Consider the following 25,089-nt stretch of genomic DNA (forward strand, 5'->3'; position numbering starts at 1 on the left):
GAGTGCTGTGCTGCACTTCCAGTGGTCGGCAAGTCAAGAAGATGGTTATTTTCCAACAGACAGAATGATAACTGATACAGTATAACACTATACTACAGATAGAGACACTATAGAAATCATCCTGACTGTGCCCCAAATGACACCCTATTCTGCTTGGGCTCTGGTCAAATGTAGTGCACTAGATAGGGGATAGGGTGCCACTTTTCATCATCTCATCTGACTGTGTTTTGTGTCTGTCTCAGATCCAAGGTGTGATCCGGCCTCATGCCATCATCATCCTACCCAACAGCAGTGGCATGGAGGTGCTGGTGTGTTATGAGGACGAGGGGGTTTACATAGACACCTACGGACGCATCACCAAGGAGACAGTGCTGCAGTGGGGAGAGATGCCTGCATCTGTCGGTGAGTTTATGTACATCGTACACACTCACCCAATCAACACCTGCAGGCTGTGTGTGTGTGTGTGTGTGTGTGTGTGTGTGTGTGTGTGTGTGTGTGTGTGTGTGTGTGTGTGTGTGTGTGTGTGTGTGTGTGTGTGTGTGTGTGTGTGTGTGTGTGTGTGTGTGTGTGTGTGTGTTGAGAGAGATATTCCACTTCCACTCAGAATGAAAAATACTTCTATCTTTAAACAATAGAACATGTCTCTCAAGAAATGGAATAAATTAACTGAGCAAACCAGAGACCTTTCAATATATAAACACTGGGTGCAAACACTGGGTGCAAACACTGGGTGCAAACAAACACTGGGTGCAAACACTGGGTGCAAACAAACACTGGGTGCAAACACTGGGTGCAAACACTGGGTGCAAACACTGGGTGCAAACACTGGGTGCAAACACTGGGTGCAAACACTGGGTGCAAACACTGGGTGCAAACACTGGGTGCAAACACTGGGTGCAAACAGGAGTCAAGCTGGATCCAACAACTCTAGACAGTTTTGGGACAATAAAAATAAGATGTTCTGTTAGACTGTTTTAGTTGGGTCCATTGGCCAGGTCATTATTCAAGGGGAAGTGTTATCTGTGAGGAAAAGATTACAGACAGGACAGCACGCAGCCAAGCCCAGACCTGTGTATATATGGTGTAAATAAACTCAGCCCAGACCAGAGTATATAGAGTATAAATAAACTCAGTCCAGACCAGAGTATATGGAGTATAAATAAACTCAGTCCAGACCAGAATATATAGAGTATAAATACATTCAGTCCAGACCAAAGTATATAGAGTATACAGTAACAGTCAAAAGTTTGGACACGCCTACTCATTCCAGGGATTTTTCTTTATTTTGACTATTTTCTACATTGTAGAATAATAGTGAAGACATCAAAACTATGAAATAACACAAATGGAATCATGTAGTAAGTGTTTAACAAATCTAAATATATTTATATTTGAGATTCTTCAAAGTAGCCACCCTTTGCCTTGATGACAGCTTTGCACAGTCTTGGCATTCTCTCAACCAGCTTCATGAGGTAGTCACCTGGAATGCATTTCAATTAACAGGTGTGCCTTGTTAAAAGTACATTTGTGGAATTTATTTCCTTCTTAATGCATTTGAGCCAATCAGTTGTGTTGTGACAAGGTAGGGGTGGTATACAGAAGATATCCCTATTTGGTAAAAGACCAAGTCCATATTATGGCAAGAACAGCTCAAATAAGCATGAAAGACATGAAAGTCAGTCAATGCGGAAAAGTTAAAGAACTTTAAAGTTTTTTCAAGTGCAGTCGCAAAAACCATTAAGCGCTATGATGAAACTGGCTCTCATGAGGACTGCCACAGGAAAGGAAAACCCAGAGTTACCTCTGCTGCAGAGAATAAGTTCATTAGAGTTAACTGCACCTCAGATTGCAGTCCAAATAAATGCTTCACAGAGTTCACGTAACAGACACATCTAGTAACAGGAAGAATATGACACTTTAAAATAATATCTGACAAGGAAGCACTGAGATATGGAATGTTTGGGAATACATAGAATGTTTGGGAATGACATATACTAAGGCATTTGTAAAAATTCTATAGCAATATAGAGTGGGAAAGCAGCCGGGCATTTTGACAATGAATAGACTCTGCAGCAAATAAAACCTAATAAAAACTTCTGTCACGTCCAAGACCGGAGTCTACGCAGGCGGTCTCACAAAGAGACTGCGTGAATCAGGCCTTCATGGTCGAATTGCTGCCAAGAAACCACTACTAAAAGACACCAATAAGAAGAAGAGGCTTGGTTGGGCCAAGAAACAATGAGCAATGGACATTAGACCAGTGGAAATCTGCCCTTTGGTCTGATGAATGCAAATGTTTGATTTTTGGTTCCAACCGCCGTGTCGTTGTGAGACACAGAGTAGGTGAACAGATGATCTCCGCATGTGTGGTTAAAGTATGGAGGAGGAGGTGTGTGGTATGTGGGTGCTTTGCTGGTGACACTGTCAGTGGTTTATTTAGAATTCAAGGAACACTCAACCAGCATGGCTACCACAGCATTCTGCAGAGATACGCCATCCCATCTGGTTTGCACTTAGTGGGACTATCATTTGTTTTTTCAACAGGACAATGACCCAAAATACACCTCCAGGCTGTGTAAGGGCTATTTGACCAAAAGAGTTGCTGCATCAGGTGCTGCATCAGATGACCTGGCCTCCACAATCAGCCGACCTCAACCCAATTGAGATGGTTTAAGAGGAGTTGGACCGCAGAGTGAAGGAAAAGCAGCAAACAAGTGCTCAGCATATGTGGGAACTTCATGACTGTTGGAAAAGCATTCCTCATGAAGCTGGTTGAGAGAATGCCAAGACTGTGCAAAGCTGTCATCAAGGCAAAGGGTGGCTACTTTGAAGAATCTCAAATATAAAATATATTTGGATTTGTTTAACACTTTTTTGGTTACTACATGATTCCATATGTGTTATTTCATGGTGTTGATGTCTTCACTACAATTCTACAATGTAGAAAAATGTAATAAAAACCCTTGAACGAGTAGGTGTGTCCAAACTTTTGACTGGTACTGTAAATAAACTCAGCCCAGGACAGAGTTCATAGAGTATAAATAAACTCAGCCCAGACCAGAGTATATATATTTTTTAAATTTTATTTCACCTTTATTTAACCAGGTAGGCTAGTTGAGAACAAGTTCTCATTTACAACTGCGACCTGGCCAAGATAAAGCATAGCAGTGTGAACAGACAACACAGAGTTACACATAGAGTAAACAATTAACAAGTCAATAACACACAGTGTATATACAGTAACTTCAGAAAGTATTCATACCCCTTGTCTTATTCCCCATTTTGTTGTGTTACCGCCTGAATTATTACCCATCTACAGTCGTGGCCAAAGGTTTTGAGAATGACACAAATATTAATTTCCACAAAGTTTGCTGCTTCAGTGTCTTTAGATATTTTTGTCAGATGTTACTACGGAATACGGAAGTATAATTAGAAGCATTTCATAAGTGTCAAAGGCTTTTATTGACAATTTCATGAAGTTGATGCAAAGATTCAATATTTGCGGTGTTGACCTTTCTTTTTCAAGACCTCTGCAATCCGCCTTGGCATGCTGTCAATTAACTTCTGGGCCACATCCTGACTGATGGCAGCCCATTATTGCATAATCAATGCTTGGAGTTTGTCAGAATTTGTGCGTTTTTGTTTGTCCACCTGCTTTATTTATTTTTTCTCCCCAATTTCATGGTATCCAATTGATAGTTACAGTCTTGTCTCATTGCTGTAACTCCCGTACGGACTCGGGAGAGGCGAAGGTCGATAGCCGTGCCTCCTCTGAAGCACAACCCAACCAAGCAGCACTGCTTCTTGACACAATGTCCGCTTAACCCGGAAGCCAGCCGCACCAATATGTCAGAGTTAACACAGAGTTAACGCCAGGTGTACGGTTAACACCGTACACCTGGCGACCATGTCAGTGTGCACTGCGCCCAGCCCGCCACAGGAGTCACTAGTGCGCAAGGACAAGGACATCCCTGCCGGCCAAACCCTCCCCTAACCCGGACGACGCTGGGCCAATTGTGCACCGCCCCATGGATCTCCCAGTTGTGGCAGGCTGCGACAGAGCCTGGACTCGAACCCAGAATCACCAGTGGCACAACTAGTGTTGCGATGCAGTGCCTTAGACCACTGCACCACTACTTTTGCTATTCTCTTTTTGATAGTCCTCCCGGTTTTGACCTCTGCCTGACTCCGGACTACTTTCCCGCCTGCCTGCCCTGACCTTGGTTCTGCCTGCCCCTTGGTGCCTTTTGGACTCTGAACTGGTTTTGACCCTTTTGCCTGTCCATGACCATTCTCTTGCCTTCCCCCTATTGCAGGGGTGTCAAAGTCAAATGGACGGAGGGCCAAATAAAAAATCAGCTGAGGGCCCCGAATGTTCATTGAAAAATTTTTAAATGACGATATAGTCTAGTGAACCTAATTGAACCTACTGAAAACCTAACAAATATATTACAATATGATCAGATAAATAAAGCAATATTTTCTTATGGCTCTGTCAGTAATCTTTAATTTTCAACAGACACAAAAGACAAATTTCCTTTATATAAATATCCCCATAACATGAACATTAAATGAAAGAAACCGGTATTCAAGGCACCATCAGTAGACTATATTTTCTATTTTAGCAAAAGTGGGCTAAATTTACTTCAAAGAAAAAACAATAATAGCAATTTTCTATCATCCACTCAACTGAAATATTTTTAAAATATAATTGGATTGAAATACAAAAAAAAATAAAGTGCAAAAATCTATTAATCAAAAACAACACTTTGTTTAAGGAGAAGTAACATGCAGTGAAAACAAATATTAAATTTTAACTTTTAAACTTGAACTGAGTAAAACTCTAAATATGTGATTGCACAGTAATGTTCACTTGTTTGAGGTTGAGGGTGATACTTGGTGGTGTCCCATCTTTTCCACAAGTTCATCAATGTTCGGGGTAAGGCTCTGAGCTGAAGAAATCCTCAGAATTGAGTGGAGGTGTTCAGCAGTAAGTCGACTTCTGTGTGATGTTTTGTTCAGGTTCATCAAAGAAAACAGTTGTTCACACAGGTATGTGCTGCCAAACATAGACAACGCTTGAGCAGCCTGGATGCGCAGCTGGGGCATTGTGCCGGGAGGAAACGGGCGAACTCCGCAGCACCCACTGCCGCATATTTTGCCCTCAGTGCATCATTGCATTGAGGTCAATCAACTCCATTTGGAGGTTTGGTGGTGAGCTTTCCACGCCAACAGCAAATGGGTTACCGAGCAGTTCCAACCTGCTTTTTGTGCTTCAAAGTCAGCAAATGCCGAAAGTCAGCGGCAAGCATACCTATTTTATCAGCCAACTGTGTGCTGCACTGGTAGAGAGCTTCTTTCATGGTCTGGCAGCTGGGAAAGTGGCTCAAATTTTCTTTCCGCATCTGCGTCTCCCACAGAGTCAGTTTGGTTTTAAATGCCTTCACTGTACTGTACATATCAGAGATTGATCCCTGCAGCTGCAAGTTTATTGCATTCAGATGACTCGTAATGTCACACAGAAAAGCCATTTCACACAGAAAACATTTGTCTCGGAGTTGTGTTGTGTCTTTCCCTTTGCTGTCCAAGAACAGACAAATCTCCTCACGGCTCGAAACATCTTTGAAGCACCTTTCCCTGGCTTAGCCATCGCACCTCTGTGTGATAAGGCAAATCACCATTCTAACTCCGTCAGAAATGCCTTGAACTGGCGGTGATTCAAACCTTTGGCTCTGATAAAGTTAACTGTGCGCGTGATGATGCTCATTACATGCTCCATTTTCAGGCTTTACCGCACCTTCCTGGTGTATGATACAATGATAAGCTGTCAGCTCACCTGTCGCGTTTTCCTCTTGCATCTTTTCCCGTATCTTCGCCACCAGTCCGCTCCTGTGTTCGCAGGTGCTCCGTCGGTTGTCAAACCCTGTAGTTTTTCCCAAGGCAGCTCCATCTCATTTACACATCTTGACACCTCTTCATACAAATCATGCCCCGTAGTTGTGCCATGCATGGGCCAAAAACTCCTCTGTCACGCTTAGGTTGGAGTCCACTCCGCGGATGAAAATTGACAACTGGGCAATGTCAGAAATGTCGGTGCTCTCATCCACAGCCAAGGAATATGCAATAAAATCTTTTCCCTTTTTCACAAGCTGCTCTTTTAGATTGATGGACAACTGGTCTACTCTCTCGGCAATGGTGTTTCTGCTCAGACTCACATTTAAAAAGAGTTGCCTTTTTCTGGGCAAACTTCGTCACAAACTTTAATCATGCAGTTTTTGATGAAATCCCCTCCGTAAATGGCCGGGCTGATTTAGCGATCTCTTCTGCCAAAATAAAACTGGCCTTGACAGCAGCCTGGCCTTGTGATTTGGCTTTTTGAACAGAGCCTGTCGAGATTTGAGGCCTCGTTTTAATTCCTCTGCCTTTTTGTAGCCTTTTGTTCCATGTCCATATTCTTGTTTTTGTCCGCGTGTTTCGTTTCATAATGTCGTCTCAGATTATACTCTTTCAGTACCGCCACACTTTCTCCACACAGAAGACACACAGGTTTTCCAGCTACCTTCGTGAACATATACTCCGACTCCCACCTTGTTTGAAACCCCGGTTCTCAGTATCCACCTTCCGTTTTGCCATTTTTGATGGGTATCTGAAAGTTAATTTTACTGTGATGCTGACGACTGCTGTGCCAATAAATATTGAAATGAAGCAGCCTACTGCTCGGTGCGTCACCTTTGCATTGTGGGAAATGTAGTATTGGTGCGTGTAAAAGATCTGCGGGCTGCCGGCTTGCTGCGGGCCGGTTCTAATAATAAATCAAGATCATCCCAGAGTAAAAAAACCTTCTTGCGGGCCGGATGTGGCCCGCGGGCCTTGACTCTGACATATGTGCCCTATTGGATTAATACATATTGTAAGACTCCAACCATCTGCCTCCTGTGTCTACATCTGGGTCTCGCCTTGTGTCATGATACTGGCAACTGAGTTTAGAAGAACGCCTGTATTGTTGTAGTGATTGGGTGTATTGATACACCATCCAATGTGTAATTAATAACTTTACCATGCTCAAAGGAATATACAATGTCTGCTTTTTTACCCATTTACCAATAGGTGCCCTTTTTTGTGAGGCATTGGAACACCTCCCTGGTCTTTGTAGTTGAATCTGCGTTTGAAATTTACCGCTCGACTGAGGGACCTTACAAATAATTGTACGTTTGGTTTACAGAGATGGGGTAATCATTAAAAAAATCACATTAACCCGTATTATTGCACACAGAGTTAGTCCATGCAACTAATTATGTGACTTGTTAAGCACATTTTTACTCCTGAACTTATTTAGGCTTGCCATAATACTTAATGACTTAATTAATAACTAAAATTGTTTTTGTTTTTTAAATTTAAAAAAAAAATGATAATCCCACTTTGACATTATGGGGTGTTGTGTGTAGGCCAGTATCCCAAAAAGTTCATCCATTTTCAATTCAGACTTTAACACAATAAAATGTGGAAAAAGTCCAGGGTTTGTGAATACTTCCTGAAGGCACTGTAGAACAGCTCAAAAGAGGAGAGTGGGAAAAGTGTGCCTATTGATTTTCATCTCAAGATTGATTTACATGGCACACATTGAGAGAGGCAGAAAGCCTTGGAGGGTCTAAAAGCCTTAGTGTGTGCTTCCCAAATGGTACCCCATTCCACATATTGTACAGTGCACTATTACCCTATGGGCCCTGGTCAAATGTAGTACACTATAAAGGGAATAGAGTTCCATAAATCCCTGGTGGTTTATGTGTGTATCTCCACAGCCTACCTGCAGTCCAACCAGGTGATGGGCTGGGGAGACAAAGCCATCGAGCTGAGGTCAGCTAACACAGGCAACCTGGAGGGAGTCTTCATGCACAAGAAGGCCCAGAAACTCAAGTTTCTTTGTGAGAGGAATGACAAGGTACGACAACATCCTGATATCACCAAAACACACCTTGGGCAAAGCTCACATGACACCCTCTTCCCCCCCATATCACTGGGCTCTGGTAGATGTGAAAGGTTGTATGTTGTTCATAGTGTTGTAGGTGTTGAATATTATACTGTAAGTTGTCTTTTTTTTACTGATTGATCTATTTTCTGTGTGAAGGTGTTCTTTGCCACGGTGCAGTCTGGGGGCTGCAGCCAGGTCTACTTCATGACACTGGGCCAAAACTCCCTGTTCAACTGGTGAGCTCTGTGGCTTAAAGACAACATACAGTGATCATCTCAGAAACAACATGAATTATACTCAGAAACATTCTTAAACACTGAATTTACACTTTAGTAATACAGCTACATAATCCCATGCATATGAGAATACAGTATTTTCAATCAGCATAAATTAAGTATTTTTGTGTCTAAGGCCACCACATTGGTTTCAAGTCTCTAGCTATAGTACTTCAAATGGAACTGACAGCATTTAAGCGACACAAAATCTTATTAAAATATGTTCATATACACCCCCAGGAAGAATATTACATTTTTTAAAACATTTTCTGACAAGCGAGCACTTAGATATGGTCATTTAGATATTGAATGTTTGGGAATATATAGAATGTTTGGGAATTACGTATACTAAGGCATTTGTGAAAATTCTATAGCAATATAGAGTGGGAAAGCGGCCGGGCATTTTGACAATTAATAGACACTGCAGTAAATAAAACCTAATAAAAACATCTGTCACGTCCAAGACCGGAGTCTACGCAGACTGGTTCACCATAGCCAATCTTTCAACTGGACTGTGTGTTTAAAGGCAGTAGCAACAGCTCGACTTTAGATCATTAGAACACATGGATTTCTGCAAATGCGTAAATACCACAGGAGTCCTCTTACATTTCAGAACTCAACAGTCCTATTAATCAAACAACCATGAAAAGGTAGGCTCTCTCTCCCCCAGTTATGCACATCAACAACTAATGCTAGCCAGAGCAAGATGAGCTAAAAATTTAACGAAGCAACATTAGATAAACCCTCTCAACATTTTTCAGCTAATTACTCGTCAGAATTGCACTGATACATTATGGGGAATTCTACAGCTTGCCTGCCAATGCAATTCATTATTGTCTTGCCAATGCAATTCATTATTGTCCTAACCAAGCCCCCAAGCTAACTGGTTAAAGTTGGCTGGTTTGCTAGCTAGCTACTTCCAGAAATAAATGAGAGAATCTCACTCTGACCATTTTACTCGCCCTTTCCAAAACGGGTTAGGCTGTTTACGAACGCAAGAGATGTGCTAACTGGATAACAGTCGTTCAGGTTCTAGCTAGCTAACCAAATGAGACCTGCATCTCTAGCTATGTATAGCCACCATAAACCGATATGAGGGGAAAAGGTCATTCACTCACTCACTCCTCCAATTACGTTACATGTCATCCTATCTAGCTAGCGTTAGGCTCTGTTTTTAGCTTGCTACATAAATAGATATGCTAGCCTATTAGCCATGATATGACTGACTTTTGATAATGTCCTTTGCTAGTTTGATTGTATTGATATTCCCAGCCTAAGTTACATTCGTCCGTTTTTGTCCAAAATATTGAGTAATTGAAACTGAAACAGAGCATCCCGAATGGAGGCAGCAAACAATGTACCCACCCAACCTGATAGCGATATTTTTGGGACTACCAAGAAATGTATTGGTTAATTACATTAATCATGCAGTGAACTGCATCCATCTATTCTGCTAACAATGCCTTAGTGTACATCAAGAAATATTGAGTCAAATAGAACCTATTTTTAAAGTTGGTTTTGTAGGATAAACTGGGAATTTGATATTTTGGACTGATATTATGATTGTCTGTTTGTTTCATATCTGCAAAGTGCTTAAAATACTGTCAGTTCCACTTTAAGAAGTGAGTCTTGTGCCTTAAAGAAATGATTCACCCATTTTGAATGTTTTATCATATTTGTACATCTCTGAGCGATGTTCAAAACATTTTATGTTTTCATGTGTTTCTAAGCTATTCGTCATTGAAAAAATACAGCCGGTATGTGTCGCTGCACAGGGCTTCTTGTTTATATCTAGAAATACACCGGCAACCTACATTTGATTTCATATTTTGAACTTAATATCACATGGACTAAAAAATGCACAATTGCTTATATTTTTACATCCAAAATGGATCAAATCAATTTTTGTTAATTGGGTCTCGGCGTATTCATCATTTTATTATTAGTAAGTGCCATTGTTCGTGTTAAATCCTGAGATATTTACCGTTCAGTATTATGTGTTTTTAAGGATGCACAGTTGTAGATACCTCAGGTCAGGAAATGTACATCTATTTTACCTACTCGAAAGAGATTCCCTTACTGAAGAGAGCATTAGAAATACTACAGAGATTAGTGGGCTAGCAATCATCTTTAATAGTAGACACCGATACTGCAAATTGCTTGTCCTTATCTGTCCCACTTGGTTTTAAATGAAGTCGTTTTATGGCCCCAACAATTCAAATGGTGGATGCTGAGTTTATGATCTGATCTCCACTTTCTAGTCATAATTCAGATAACCAAATAGGCATTATATACCCTGTCGCATCTCTTGATCTAAAACTGATCATGTTTTACATGAAGTAGTTTTTAGAAAGAAGAAATCAAAGGAGGAAGAAAAGGATCATTATGTTGGCCTTGTGCTGTGTAAAGTCTTTTTGGACGGAAGTGGCTGTACATATTATTTGCACTGTTTTATAGATATTTTATATCCACTGGTCATCGCTACAGTTTAATGGGGTTTCAGATGATCTAGCCCTTTGCACTACGACCACTTTGGTAAATGTTCGCTCTACAATGCTTTATTGTCACAGTCTTATACATTTGAAGTAATTTATTTTCAACATTAAATGGTAAATGTTCGATGTACAATGCTTTATTGTCACAGTGTAATACATTTGAAGTCCTTTATTTTCAACATTAAACAGAGATTGCATTTGATTTAGATAAAGCTATAACGTCTATTTGATATGCCATGATCTAAAAATGATGTGAAAACAGCGATAGGCTTTCAACTCTTAAGATTGTCAAACATATGTGACCCACCACATGGACTCGGTCCTATGTAGCCAAATTTGAAATAGTTTTTTACATTGGATAAAAGTAGAAACTCAGAGCTATAAAATTATATATAATACACTGCAGTTGAGGAACAATGGGAAAGTAATTTTGCTTTGAATTGTAACCCCACTTTTGAGAAAATGACCCTTGATATTTTTGGTGTACCGACTGGAGAGCTCTTCTTTGTCTACACCCATTCAGCATCGTTCACACCCTGTTAAGCCTTAGCCCCTCCCATTTCTTTAACGATTCACTTGTGAGTCCATGTGCACAGCAGAGTGTGTAGTTTAGTAAACAACCAAAGATTTCAAGACTAAAAGTGGTAAAAGTAGAAGCCTACATGGTGCAGGTCATGTTCTTCTTCACATTACTGTCTCTGGTAAACACACACTATATCTAATAAAATCTCAGTTTATGTGTCACATGAACAGGATACAGAAGGCGTAAACAGCACGGTGAAATGGTTACTTGCATATTTGCACAGTAGCAATATCAAAAACAATGTGTCCAGATAATTGTTAGATGATGCTTACCCAGACACACTTGTTTAAATTGATGGGTCAGGTGAAAGAAATGCTATAACCCCCCCCCCCCCCCCACACACATCAAGATAAGTGGATGAGTCACTATTGTCTACACATGTTCATGAAATACAAAAGATGGCTATAATCAACCCCATACACCTATCTAACTTGATGGGTCTTGTAATCATCTGGCAAAGTGGAGTCTTTTGTTTAGACATGTAGCTAGCTAGCTAAACAATGAACCGGATTAATCTCAACTCATACTAATACCAATACAAACTGATTGTTATAGCTGTAGTATGAATATGCAGATATTTAAAGCTAACCAACTAGGTTCAATGTTAGCTAGCTAGCTAACATTGGGCTATAACTAGCAACGCAAATGGCTTTCTGATTAAAAAAATATTACTACACAGATAGGTTCAACTGGAACCATTTAACTTACTTTTGTAGCTACAGTACATCTTGTTTAGCCAGCACTGTGTAAAGTCACTCCGGTTCACACTGACCGTGGCGTGTGCAGAAAATAGCCCATCATAACGTTTTCCAACTGATCGGTCCATAGCGCCTGCTAAATTCAGGGCATCAATTTTGTTGAGAAAAGAAGCCAAACTTTTGTAGTTCTCGATGGCTAATGTTATATCTTTCAAAAAATCTGCAGTAGAAAGGATTATCAACACATACTGAGCAGCTCACATTATAGACAGAAGCAACCTACATGGCAGACCAATCCAAACTCATCTCCCGGCATCTCCAGCCCATCCATTATCTCAACAAATCATGGCTAGCAGGAATGTTCCTGTCTTTTTCCAGGGTTAAACCAACTAGGCTCGTAATTTAACAATGTTATTCGTATTTACAGATGGAATACCAGTTTGTTATTCAGGCACATGAAAGTTTACATGTTCCAGAAGGCATTTATGTAAAAAAATATATATAAAAGGAAGCGTTTTGATTTAAAAAATGAATTCATTAAAATGCCTCTCCTGTGAAGTAGTGACATGCAACATACGCCTAGCTTCCTGAAATGGGTCACATACACTCTTTTGTAGAAAATGTTTGGTTATGAACATTGAAATGTGCCACAATTGTGAAATGTTAACTCAAATCAATTGCATTTGAATCCAGTTGTTATTAGCTTTTTCTTCCCCCATTATGCTAAATGTTTTGCCACCATTAGACATCTAGTTTGGGCAGTTATTTTATGTTTATGATAGAAATACTGCAGCTGGTTCTATGAGCATATTGTCAACTGAAAATGAACTTTTTCAAGACACAATTTGATATGATGTTGTATTCTTCTGTGAGAATTCACTCTTGAAGTGTATTCAACTGACAAGATATTTAGGTTAGAAGGGAATCAGTTTCACGTAGCATTTTCAAGTATATTTACCCTATAATGATTAGGTTTCCAAGAACTGATGCTTTCACTATCATTGGTCTAATCATTGGTCTAAGTATTTTAGAAAATAGTAAGAGCACTCAATTGATATCTCTTTCATTTGACATGTATGATGGAAATTTTATCATTTGTCAGATTTTGAATAAGGGATTCAATGGGTAGAGTTAAACACATTTTTGTAATTAACTTAAACCTTTTTTTAATGCCCAAATAGAACTTGTGACAGTGAGTCAATATGATTGCATCTCCATTTGTAAAAAGTTGGTGATTATTTCTATAGACAAAAAGGGGGATTTTAAGCGGAATTTGTCATGTCTGACATGTTACTGAGTTAGATAATACTTTACCAACAGACATTTGTTTTGCAGTTGAGGATTGTGAGTCATAGCACTCTCTGTCATTTCTCCCCCTATCCACTCCCATACCTCATGAAGTGCTCTTGTGTGAGATCATTGTCCTCTTGAGAGCTTTGTACTGTAGGAAGGACTGAGGAAGTTGGTGATGGTTTGTGTCAGGTGTGCATCGTGTAGCTGTGAAGAGTCCTTTCTGCTTTATATGATGCAGAGCCAATTTAGTTTTTGTTCTTGGGGAATTTGAGTTAGAAGACAAAATAATTCTGAAAGGATTTCAATTTTGAGGTTTTCCCCAGCAAAATATATCTATTTTAGTGTCAAAAACGTAATGATAAAGGTTGGCCAAATTATATTGATAAATATCCACAACATATATTGTTTCGTTACCTGTTCTTTTCCCATTTTGTTTTTGAAATTGTATTGAAAAATTATGTTTATTTTATTTTGTCCTTTGTTTTGTCTTAGTTTTGCTTTATTTTTGCACTGGAACTTTCGTATCATTTGTACAGCATGTACTGTATACCCAACCGCTGAAATGAATTAGTAACACTAATTGAGGTGTTATTATGTAAAAATACTGTTGAACAATAAAATACGTTGTATACAATTACTGTGTAGTTCAGTGGTTATTTCAATAACTTCTAAGTAATATCAACATTTGATTTGTACATGCTAACAGTATTCCACATCTGGAGCAGTCACAGTGTTTGGGCCATAGCTATAAAGCAGTGTTATATATCCATGGTTTGGGCAGCTCTCTGGCTAGTGGCCAGTGATCTGTATTTGCGGATTAGAGTTTAGTTCGCTGGTAAACTGTGGAGTCAGCCGTGTCAGATGGAAGGGAGCCAACCTGAGACGAGACCTATCTCACTTCCTCAACTTATTCCCTCCTCAGGCTCAGTCAGACGCTGCTACGGTGGAGCCGGTGGCTCTCAGTCCCAGCCACTGCCATGGCCACCTCCCCACACCTAACAGTCCCTCTGACACCTCCAAAACCCCCATCATCACAAACCACCCCCTCCTGGAGCCAAACCTATTTGTCGATGACAGTTGAGTAGTGCTCAGAGAAGGACCTCCTCTGTGCACCCTTGGTGAGCAGGGAAAAGAGAGTATAAGGGGGAGGACCAGAGAGCGCGGTCTGTCTGTTTCTGCCTGTCTCAGGCACAGTCATTATGGTACAGTCATTACCCATTAGACTAGTAGCTACAAAGTGGTTCACTGGTAAGGTCTCTCTGCATGGTGTGGGACTTTTTATTTCCCCCAGAGGAACCATTAGTTGTGTGGTCAAAGGGTCAGATGTTAGTACAGCTTGTGTCATGGGATCTTTACTCAAAATATGCTCTGGTTTGTGTTCACCTGTTGACTATACATAAAGCTGTGAAGCTATCTGTCTCTAACCAACATCAAATACAGATCTTAAACTAGTAGTCATGTCAACTTTGAATGACTTGACAGCTTATCTTAGTAATAAAACATGGCAGCAAATCACAAAGTTGTGTCGTGAAAAATCTGTTGCATTCACTGGGATTTAACTGTGGAACTGGAAATGTGTGTCAATTATATAGTGTGCAGCGGGTGAGGCAGCTTCCCACTGGGCACATCACGTCATTTCAACGTGGATAATTGGGTCATATCTGGTTGAGATGTTGATCAATGAGATTACAATCTATATTTTCTAACTCAAAAAAGGCAGCCAAAAATGTGTTGAATGTCCATTGTGTTATCTATGCTTTCAAACATCTAAACGCACAACCAAATTCCAATGGAAAAACAATGTCAGATTTTTAGTTTAGTTGTCACCTAAATGTCTATCACTGCGCTTTAAACCAATTAAAAGCACAGTTCAAATTGGAAAAATGTCAGATATTTTGTTTATTTATACAACAGATTGTGTTATCACTGTACTTCATCTAATAGCAGAACCAAATGACCTGTATTGCAGTTGAGATTACATTAAAAGTACATGGTGCAAGTGATCAATGCCCTTTGAGATTCTGCACAGATTATTACAGCAATTTTCCACAGACCTGTGACCTTTGCATGCTATCTTTAACATGCACGCTTTCTATGATTACATACAGTAAGAAGACATTTATAGTTAAAGTAACCTCAAAATGTGGCCATGAATGTGTTACTCATTTTAAGGTTGAATGTTACATTAGTTTGTAAGATAGCCTTAACTTTAGGCTATTTACTGCTACAAAATGAATATATTGTGTTTGGTTGACATTGCAACCAAATATCAACATTTAAAGGAGATCTACTGCTTGAATAGTTCAATCTGAGCCACTGACTTAATCCTCTTCTTTAACTTTTATTTTTGGATTGAGTTGGAGATGCGAATCCAACATAACATTTATTAACTTGTCGACAAGTCATTCGGTTTTTTACTGTATTTCAAAAGTGATATTGAATTGTGTTTGGTAGTCAATGCAAGCAAATATCAACATTTGAAGGACATTTATCTTCTGCTTGGATAGTTCCATCTCTACCACTAATTTAGGGCTCTATTAAATCAGATCCACTTTAGCCAACATCCACAAAGCGTTTGTTTTGGCAGAGTCGGGGGTGAAACTGCGTTAGAGCTGTCAAATCCAAAAGTGAGTATTGGCATTATACCTAAATCAGACATTGGCTGCAGAGAGTCACAGAAATCCCATGCAGCCTTGTTTACAAGTTTGAACACTGGAATGTGAGATGTAATCTACACTTCAATTAAGATGATAGAAATCATCATTATTTAGTTTAAGGATTTTTCAATTTGAGCATAATTATTATTATATTATTATTATTATTTCTATATAGCCTACATTTTCCCACTCTGAACGGGGCGGGTCTGGCTTCATGACAATGATTGCAAGAGCATCGATTTTATGGCTCCAACGCAGTTCCACCTCCGACACCACCAAAACATCTGCTTGATCTGATTAAATCTGATTAAATCTAGGCATTAGTCTGGCTTTAATTCCAGTTTGTCTACAAATGAGGGAATTGATATGTTGGATTCACGTCTCGATCTTAACCAAAAATCTAAGTTGAAGTTGCACTATACAGAAATCCCTCTACAATTTCCTGTTTGCTACAATTCTAATAGTTCAATTTATGTGACAAAATAAGCTAGTATAGTGTAGAGAATCATTGTACCATCTAAACCGCTGTGAAATATATTTTCCATAACAAAACCAAAAGTAGAAGATCCAAAAAACCAACCTTAAGAATGGGAAGCATAGAAATAGGTCACATAGAACAGATCTACCGCTTCTTAGACTTGCTTTCAGTGGTAATGACAGATCTACAGTGCATTTGGAAGGTATTGTTACGTTACAGCCTTATTCTACAATTGATTAAATAAATAAAATCCTCATAAATCTACACACAATACCCCATAATGAAAAAGCAAAAAAAAACAGGTTTATTGACATTTTTGCACATTTATAAAAAAATTAAAAGAGAAATGACTTATTTACATAAGTATTCAGACCCTTTGCTTTGAGTCTCGAAGTGTAGCTCCGGTGCATCCTGTTTCCATGAATCATCCTTGAGATGTTTCTACAACTTGATTTGGAGTCCACCTGTGGTAAATTCAATTAATTGGACATGATTTGGAAAGACACACACCTGTCTATAATAGGTCCCACAGTTGACAGTGCATGTCAGAGCAAAAACCAAGCCATGAGGTCGAAGAAACTGTCCGTGGACCTCCAAGACAGGATTGTGTCGAGGCACAGATCTGGGTAAGGGCATCAAAAATTGTCTGCAGTTAAGTTTGGAACCACAAAGACTCTTCCTAGAGCTGGCCGCCCAATCAAACTGAGCAATCGCGGGAAGGGCCTTGGTCAGGGAGGTGATCAAGAACCCGATGGTCACTCTGACAGAGCTCCAGAGTTCCTCTGGGGAGATGGTAGAACCTTCCAGAAGAACAAACATCGCTGCAGCACTCCGCCAATTATGCCTTTATGGTAGAGTGGCCAGACGGAAGCCACTCCTCAGTAAAAAGCACATGACAGCCCGCTTAGAGTTTGCTAAAAGGCACCTAAAGGACTCTCAGACCATGAGAAACAAGATTCTCTGGTCTGATGAAACCGAGATTAATCTCTTTGGCCTGAATGCCAAGTGTCATGTCTGGAGCAAACCTGCCACCATCCCTACTGTAAAGCATGGTGATGGTGCTGTGGGGATGTTTTTCAGCAGCAGGGACTGGGAGACTAGTCAGGATTGAGCAAAAGATGAACGGAGCAAAGTACAGAGAGATCCTTGATGAAAACCTGATCCAGAGTGCTCAAGACCTCAGTCTGGGCCAAAGGTTCACCTTCCAACAGGACAGCGACCCTAAGTACACAGCCAAGACAACAGTCTCTGAATGTCATTGAGTTGCCCAGCCAGAGACCAACTGGAATTAAAGCCAGACTATGTCAGTGGCACAGATGGAACTATCCAAGCAGAAGATACATCTTCAAATGTTGATATTTGCTTGTGTTGACAACCAAGCACAATTCCATATCACTAAATATCATTCAATTTGAAATCAACCAGAGCTTGAACCCCTAGGCCTTTATTATAGTCCACAAATGTTGTCTATTTTTAGTTGAATCCTGGGGTGTATTGAAACAATAGCTGTTGATGATTTTACAAATTCTATATAGTCCTAAATAGTCTCGTTGATGATATATGACTGTTAAAGTTTGGTTCCATTACATTTGCTCTGTTAAACCTTCCATTTCAAATGACTTTGATAGCAGCAGTGATTTAGTTGAGATTTCTCTGCAAAAATTCTAACAATTCTCACAATTGATAATAGTCAGTAACAGCTATTATAGCTAAGCAGGGATGGCTTGGTTACAAGCCTGGATGGGAGACCAAAGGTATACTGTAGATAGATCAATTCTCCAGTAGGAGGTTCTGCCCAGACATTTTTTTCTGATAGTGGATATAATGTTGAAGATCTGACGTTGCTTTCAAGGTACAAATTCAACATATTTTATACAAGGTTAGAAATTTGGTTAGCATAATGACATTGACATTTCACCCTGAAAACAACAGTGACTTTCTTCAAACCCAATGTATTTTCCACATCACAATACATTGACAAAACCAGTTTGTGCCCAGTGAGTTGGCATTTCAGGGTGATGGTGTGGGTAATGGAAGGGACATTTGGCCAGGCCAAACATGCTTCTGCAATGCACTCTGCAAACTGAAAGCTCTGATTGTCCCCCAGGGATCCTGTGGTTCTCCCTCTAAATCAGTCCCCGAGACAATTCCAAGACCTGTTGACTTGTGTAATGGCTTGATGATTAGAACACAGTCAACAAATATTAAATTATAGTCCACAATTGTTTAGCAGACATTCATATCCAGAGCAGCTTACATCGTGAGTGCATACAGAGCAATTTAAGTCGTGAGTGCATACAGAGCAACTTAAGTCGTGAGTGCATACAGAGCAACTTAAGTCGTGAGTGCATACAGAGCAACTTAAGTCGTGAGTGCATACAGAGCAACTTAAGTCGTGAGTGCATACATTTTCAAACTAGTCCTCCATGGGAATCTAACCCACAACCCTGGCATTGCAAGTGCCATGCTCTACCAATTGAGGCACAGTGGACAATATCAGTTATAGCAGTTGGTCAACGGGACAACATTAACAACAATAATCAAAGGTCAATATAACCATACATATAACAATAATATACAGTGGGGCAAAAAAGTATTTAGTCAGCCACCAATTGTGCAAGTTCTCCCACTTAAAAAGATGAGAGAGGCCTGTAATTTTCATCATAGGTACACTTCAACTATGACAGACAAAATGAGAAAAAAAATCCAGCAAATCACATTGTAGGATTTTTAATGAATTTATTTGCAAATTATGGTGGAAAATAAGTATTTGGTCACCTACAAACAAGCAAGATTTCTGGCTCTCACCTGTAACTTCTTCTTTAAGAGGCTCCTCTGTCCTCCACTCGTTACCTGTATTAATGGCACCTGTTTGAACTTGTTATCAGTATAAAAGACACCGGTCCACAACCTCAAACAGTCACACTCCAAACTCCACTATGGCCAAGACCAAAGAGCTGTCAAAGGACACAGAAACAAAATTGTAGACCTGCACCCGGCTGGGAAGACTGAATCTGCAATAGGTAAGCAGCTTGGTTTGAAGAAATCAACTGTGGGAGCAATTATTAGGAAATGGAAGACATACAAGACCACTGATAATCTCCCTCGATCTGGGGCTCCACGCAAGATCTCACCCTGTGGGATCAAAATTATCACAGGGCAAAAATCCCAGAACCACACGGGGGGACCTAGTGAATGATCTACAGAGAGCTGGGACCAAAGTAACAAAGCCTACCATCAGTAACACACTACGCCGCCAGGGACTCAAATCCTGCAGTGCCAGACGTGTCCCCCTGCTTAAGCCAGTACATGTCCAGGCCCGTCTGAAGTTTGCTAGAGAGACTTTTGGATGATCCAAAAGAAGATTGGGAGAATGTCATATGGTCAGATGAAACCAAAATAGAACATTTGGGTAAAAACTCAACTCGTCGTGTTTGGAGGACAAAGAATGCTGAGTTGCATCCAAAGAACACCATACCTACTGTGAAGCATGGGGGTGGAAACATCATGCTTTGGGGCTGTTTTTCGGCAAAGGGACCAGGACGACTGATCCGTGTAAAGGAAAGAATGAATGGGGCCATGTATCGTGAGATTTTGAGTGAAAACCTCCTTCCATCAGCAAGGGCATTGAAGATGAAACGTGGCTGGGTCTTTCAGCATGACAATGATCCCAAACACACCGCCCAGGCAACGAAGGAGTGGCTTCGTAAGAAGCATTTCAAGGTCCTGGAGTGGCCTAGCCAGTCTCCAGATCTCAACCCCATAGAAAATCTTTGGAGGGAGTTGCCCAGCAACAGCCCAAAAACATCACTGCTCTAGAGGAGATCTGCATGGAGGAATGGGCCAAAATACCAGCAACAGTGTGTGAAAACCTTGTGAAGACTTACAGAAAACGTTTGACCTCTGTCATTGCCAACAAAGGGTATATAACAAAGTATTGAGATAAACTTTTGTTATTGACCAAATACTTATTTTCCACCATCATTTGCAAATAAATTCATTAAAAATCCTACAATGTGATTTTCTGGATTTTTTTCTCATTTTGTCTGTCATAGTTGAAGTGTACCTATGATGAAAATTACAGGCCTCTCTCATCTTTTTAAGTGGGAGAACTTGCACAATTTTTGGCTGACTAAATACTTTTTTGCCTCACTGTATATACATATAACAATAATATATATACATATAACAATAATATATATATATATATATATATATACATATACATATAACAACATGTGCAGGTTGGTTGGTCTGTCAGACACTGTCCCTCATCTTTTGGCAGTCAGCAATGTAGTGCGCTGCCAACCCACAGCTCTCTGCGTCCTCCCCCAACAGGACGGGTAGCCTATTCTCATCAGAGAGTTCTTTAAAACCTTAAATAAGGGTTTTAAATTTGGGGAAATGACACTCTCTAATTGTTTTATGTTTTTGACATTTTGTCAGGAAATTCCTCTAAATAATTACCGGAACAGGATTCCAGAATCCTTCCTGGTATATGAACTCCTGCTGGACAGTAGCTGCCTGTGGTATCATTACTGAGTTGTGTTGTGATGGTTGGGATGGAATGTACTCCATGACTGGACATTGATCTGAGTGTATTAAAGAGCCAGCTGCAGTACAATCAGAATGCTCCTAGAGGAGGCAGACGACTGTGGAAGACAGATAAAGCAAACTAAAGGAATGCTACATTCAAGGAACATGCTGTGTTAGACCTTCACAATGTTCTATATGTGATGAGAAAGTGGCTGAATGTTAATGGTACTATATAAAGCTTAAATAAGACCTTAGCAAAGAGAAGGCCATTTCATGTACCTGTAGTTTCAGAGGGCTTGCATGTCTATTAAGACAGTACTTGTTTACGTGATGCCTCTAAATACTCCAAAGCTGTCCAATGCCCTGCCTCTCCTGGTAATGTGTAGAGGAAAAGGCCTCTACATTCATGTTCCCTCCTTTACATTTGCCTCTCAAAAATATGGGATTGTTGTTTCTTATGGCGACGACTGCCGGACAGAGGAGATAGATTGTCTTTAGATGCTTTGTTTAATAAGAGGGCAATGCGAGGGGAGCAAGCGAAGGGACGACTAGTGTGAATAGGCGAATTAAGCCCACTATCGATTTGGGACAGCACTTTGTCTCCAGTGGACATTCCAGACCAGGAGCAGGGAAGATTTATCTTACGCCATCTGTTTCTAAATCCAACTCACAGAAGGCTAAACAAATTTAGACTGTGACTTAGCTCAGGTTTCCTCTCGTCCTAATGCTCTATTCTAGCTAGTAGCTAAATCCCTCCAGTCCTCCAGGTCCAGGGCATCGATAGGTGGTGGAGGCCCAGTCACCGGATCTCATGCAGGGCACACTGTGAATACCATGCACCATTCTGGTCTGGGTGAAAGCAGTGTCATATGGAAAGCTTTACATGTCTGAAACAAGCCCACTTGTTAGATGTCTGATATGTTGAAGAGATGAATCATCAGATCACCTGACTGGGTGTTCAGAAGAAGGTGTCTCCCTGAAGACCGTACGGGTTTCCCTCCTGACGACAATCCTATCATGAGATCCAGTCTGTCTGGCGTTAAATGGAGCCTCTGTTTTAAGGGTCATATGCCACTCACACTAACAACCCCATCTCTCTGGAGTGTTGGGGTTACATCATGCACATGTCCATTTTCCTCCCAACTCTGTGACATGGTGGAGGCTTTTCTCGTTAGCCTATCTGCTTGTCCTGGTCAAATGTGATCTGGTACAATCAGTAAATGTCTCCGTGCTTGGCCAGGAAGAAGAAGTGCACGATGTCACAGGAAGGCCATAAAGATCATCAAGGACAACACCCCGCTATCATCCAGAAGGTGAGGTTAGTACAGGTGCATCAAAGCTGGGACCGAGAGACTGAAAAACAGCTTCTATCTCAAGGCCATCAGACTGTTAAACAGCCACCACTAACATTGAGTGGCTGCTGCCAACACACTGACTCAACTCCAGCCACTTTAATAATGGAAATGGATGGAAATTGATGTAAAAACGGGTCACTAGCCACTTTAAACAATGCTACTTAATATAATGTTTACATAGCCTACATTACTCATCTCATATGTATATGTATATACTGTAATCTATATCATCTACTGCATCTTTATGTAATACATGTATCACTAGCCACTTTAAACTATGCCACTTGTTTACATACCCTACACTACTCATCTCATATGTATATACTGTACTCGATACCATCTACTGCATCTTGCCTATGCCGCTCTGTACCATCACTCATTCATATATCTTTATGTACATATTCTTTATCCCTTTACACTTGTGTGTATAAGGTAGTAGTTGTGGAATTGTTAGGTTAGATTACTCGTTGGTTATTACTGCATTGTCGGAACTAGAAGCACAAGCATTTCGCTACACTCGCATTAACATCTGCAAACCATGTGTATGTGATAAATAAAATTTGATATGATTTGATTTTGAAAAATAAAAAAAGGTGTGTGTTAGTGTTTTTTGTGTGATGCTTGTCCTCTTAGCAGTGTGATGTGTTGTTGTTTTCATGTGAAGCATTTAGAAGTCTCATGTTGCTACTCTGATGGAGTGTTGAACCTTCAACTAATGCTGTTGTATTGTGTGGGCGGGGGAGTTTGAGATGCTGGCAAACACTGATGCATCTCCTGGCAAACACTGACGCATCTCCTGGCAAACACTGACGCATCTCCTGGCAAACACTGACGCATCTCCTGGCAAACACTGATTCATCTCCTGGCAAACACTGACGCATCTCCTGGCAGACACTGATGCATCTCCTGGCAAACACTGACGCATCTCCTGGCAAACACTGACGCATCTCCTGGCAAACACTGACGCATCTCCTGGCAAACACTGACGCATCTCCTGGCAAACACTGACGCATCTCCTGGCAAACACTAATGCATCTCCTGGCAAACACTGATGCATCTCCTGGCAAACACTGATGCATCTCCTGGCAAACACTGACGCATCTCCTGGCAAACACTGATTCATCTCCTGGCAAACACTGATGCATCTCCTGGCAAACACTGATGCATCTCCTGGCAAACACTAATGCATCTCCTGGCAAACACTGATGCATCTCCAGATTGATACAGTTATATGAAATCCCATCAAATAGAATGGTTTTCTGTCTTTGTAACTAATTCTGATGAAGACCAGAATAAACTATTGCATGGATTTTGTCTGTATTCCACAGGAATAACCTGCAGTACCATATTTCTGAGTTGGTTCAGTCAACAGCACATGATTTACATTGTTGTAGAGTCTTGGCCCCAAGCTGAGCTCCCTCTGTGGGCCAATGGGATCCCCTTTCTGTATAAATAGACAGAGGCTCATGCCAGTATCCATCAGCACGGTGATTGTGGGAGATGAACAGTGCCTTTCTGAGTCAAACAACATGATCCTTCAGATGAATAGATTGTTATGTAACCTTTACACACCATGATGATCACTCAGTCGTTGGCTTTTGACACAACACACACACAGGCAGTTAAACTTGGCATGTCACATTAAGACAGGACCTCAAGGTGCAGTGTCCTTGGATGTTTCATTTGTAAGGTCACATAGGGAGTGTTTTTATACTGACCAAAAATGCAACATGCAACAATTTCAAAGATTTTTCTGAGTTACAGTTCATATAAGGAAATCAGTCAATTGAAATTCATTCACTAGGCCCTAATCTATGTATTTCACATTACTGGGCAGGGGAGGAATAAGCATCTGCAGCTCATGCTCATTCTCCCTTCCCTCTGTACAGAAATCAGCAGCTATTGGACACAGTGACACTCCCCCTGGGAAGGCCTGAAACATGACACAGTAGGTTGAAAGGACATGAATGACTAGAATGAAACATTTTCAATGAAAACCAGTACATCATTTTCCGTAAGATATTGAGACATTGGAATGACATGGGGACAACTGTGTGATTGCACACCGTCTTGGGGTGTGTGTGTGTGTGTGCAGCATCCAGAAGAAGACCAGCACCATGTCTCTGACCATCTCCAGCTCCTCCAAAGCAATCTCCTCTTCCTCTTCCTCCACGGTGGTCCAGCAGCAGAGACACTCCAGCCTGGTGCAGCCCCTCTGCATCAGCCTCCAGAGGGTACCTAACACACACATTCCACATACTCACCAAACTCGTCACACGATATACACACTCAACAGCTTCAACTGCTCCTGATCAATATTGATGATGTCATGTACCCACAGACAGACAGCATATTGACAGTGCTACTTTGTATTTTGGTATCTACTGATTGTTGTTCCATCTTGTTTCTAGACACAGAGTCCATCCTACCCCAGACAGTATTCAGGAGGTGGTGGCGTGGCCCCAACTTTTGTCGAGGTAAATGAATACAGGATACATCTTTACCCCCATCTGGTGACTGAATATGGAACTGAAGGTTTAGGTTGGGTTGGCACTATATCCATTTCATGAAGGATCCTTCCTCCTTATATCAGTGTGTCCAGTGGCCTAATCCTTGCCATTCAAATGGATTTACACCTACTCTAGTTCCTTATGACGTCCTAGGCAGTTATCTGAATATGACATAGCTTTTCAGTCAAAAGATGACAAAGACCATTGTCTTAATTGCTGTCAGAAGTCAAAAAATGTGTC

General features: G+C 40.7%; 1 protein-coding gene across 6 annotated transcripts in view; it reads left to right on the forward strand.

Annotated features, from left to right (window-relative positions):
- Nucleotides 1–24,454, forward strand: part of LOC115129295 (mitogen-activated protein kinase kinase kinase kinase 4-like) — a 143,125-nt gene extending 118,671 nt beyond the window's left edge. For 4 of the 6 annotated variants that reach the window (XM_029659485.2, XM_029659486.2, XM_029659488.2 and 1 more), the window contains 3 exons: nt 243–402; nt 7,800–7,939; nt 8,126–13,947. In XM_029659485.2, coding sequence (XP_029515345.1) covers nt 243–402; nt 7,800–7,939; nt 8,126–8,209 — 384 coding nt within the window. In that variant the 3' untranslated portion in view covers nt 8,210–13,947. Of the gene's footprint in view, nt 1–242; nt 403–2,544; nt 3,061–7,799; nt 7,940–8,125; nt 13,948–24,228; nt 24,288–24,434 lie in introns of those variants that run through there. The other 2 variants (XR_010463924.1, XM_029659490.2) reach the window with 2 other exon arrangements.
- Nucleotides 24,455–25,089: the final 635 nt, after the last annotated feature.

The sequence above is a fragment of the Oncorhynchus nerka genome, linkage group LG5 (assembly GCF_034236695.1).
Source record: "Oncorhynchus nerka isolate Pitt River linkage group LG5, Oner_Uvic_2.0, whole genome shotgun sequence".
NCBI lineage: Eukaryota > Metazoa > Chordata > Actinopteri > Salmoniformes > Salmonidae > Oncorhynchus > Oncorhynchus nerka.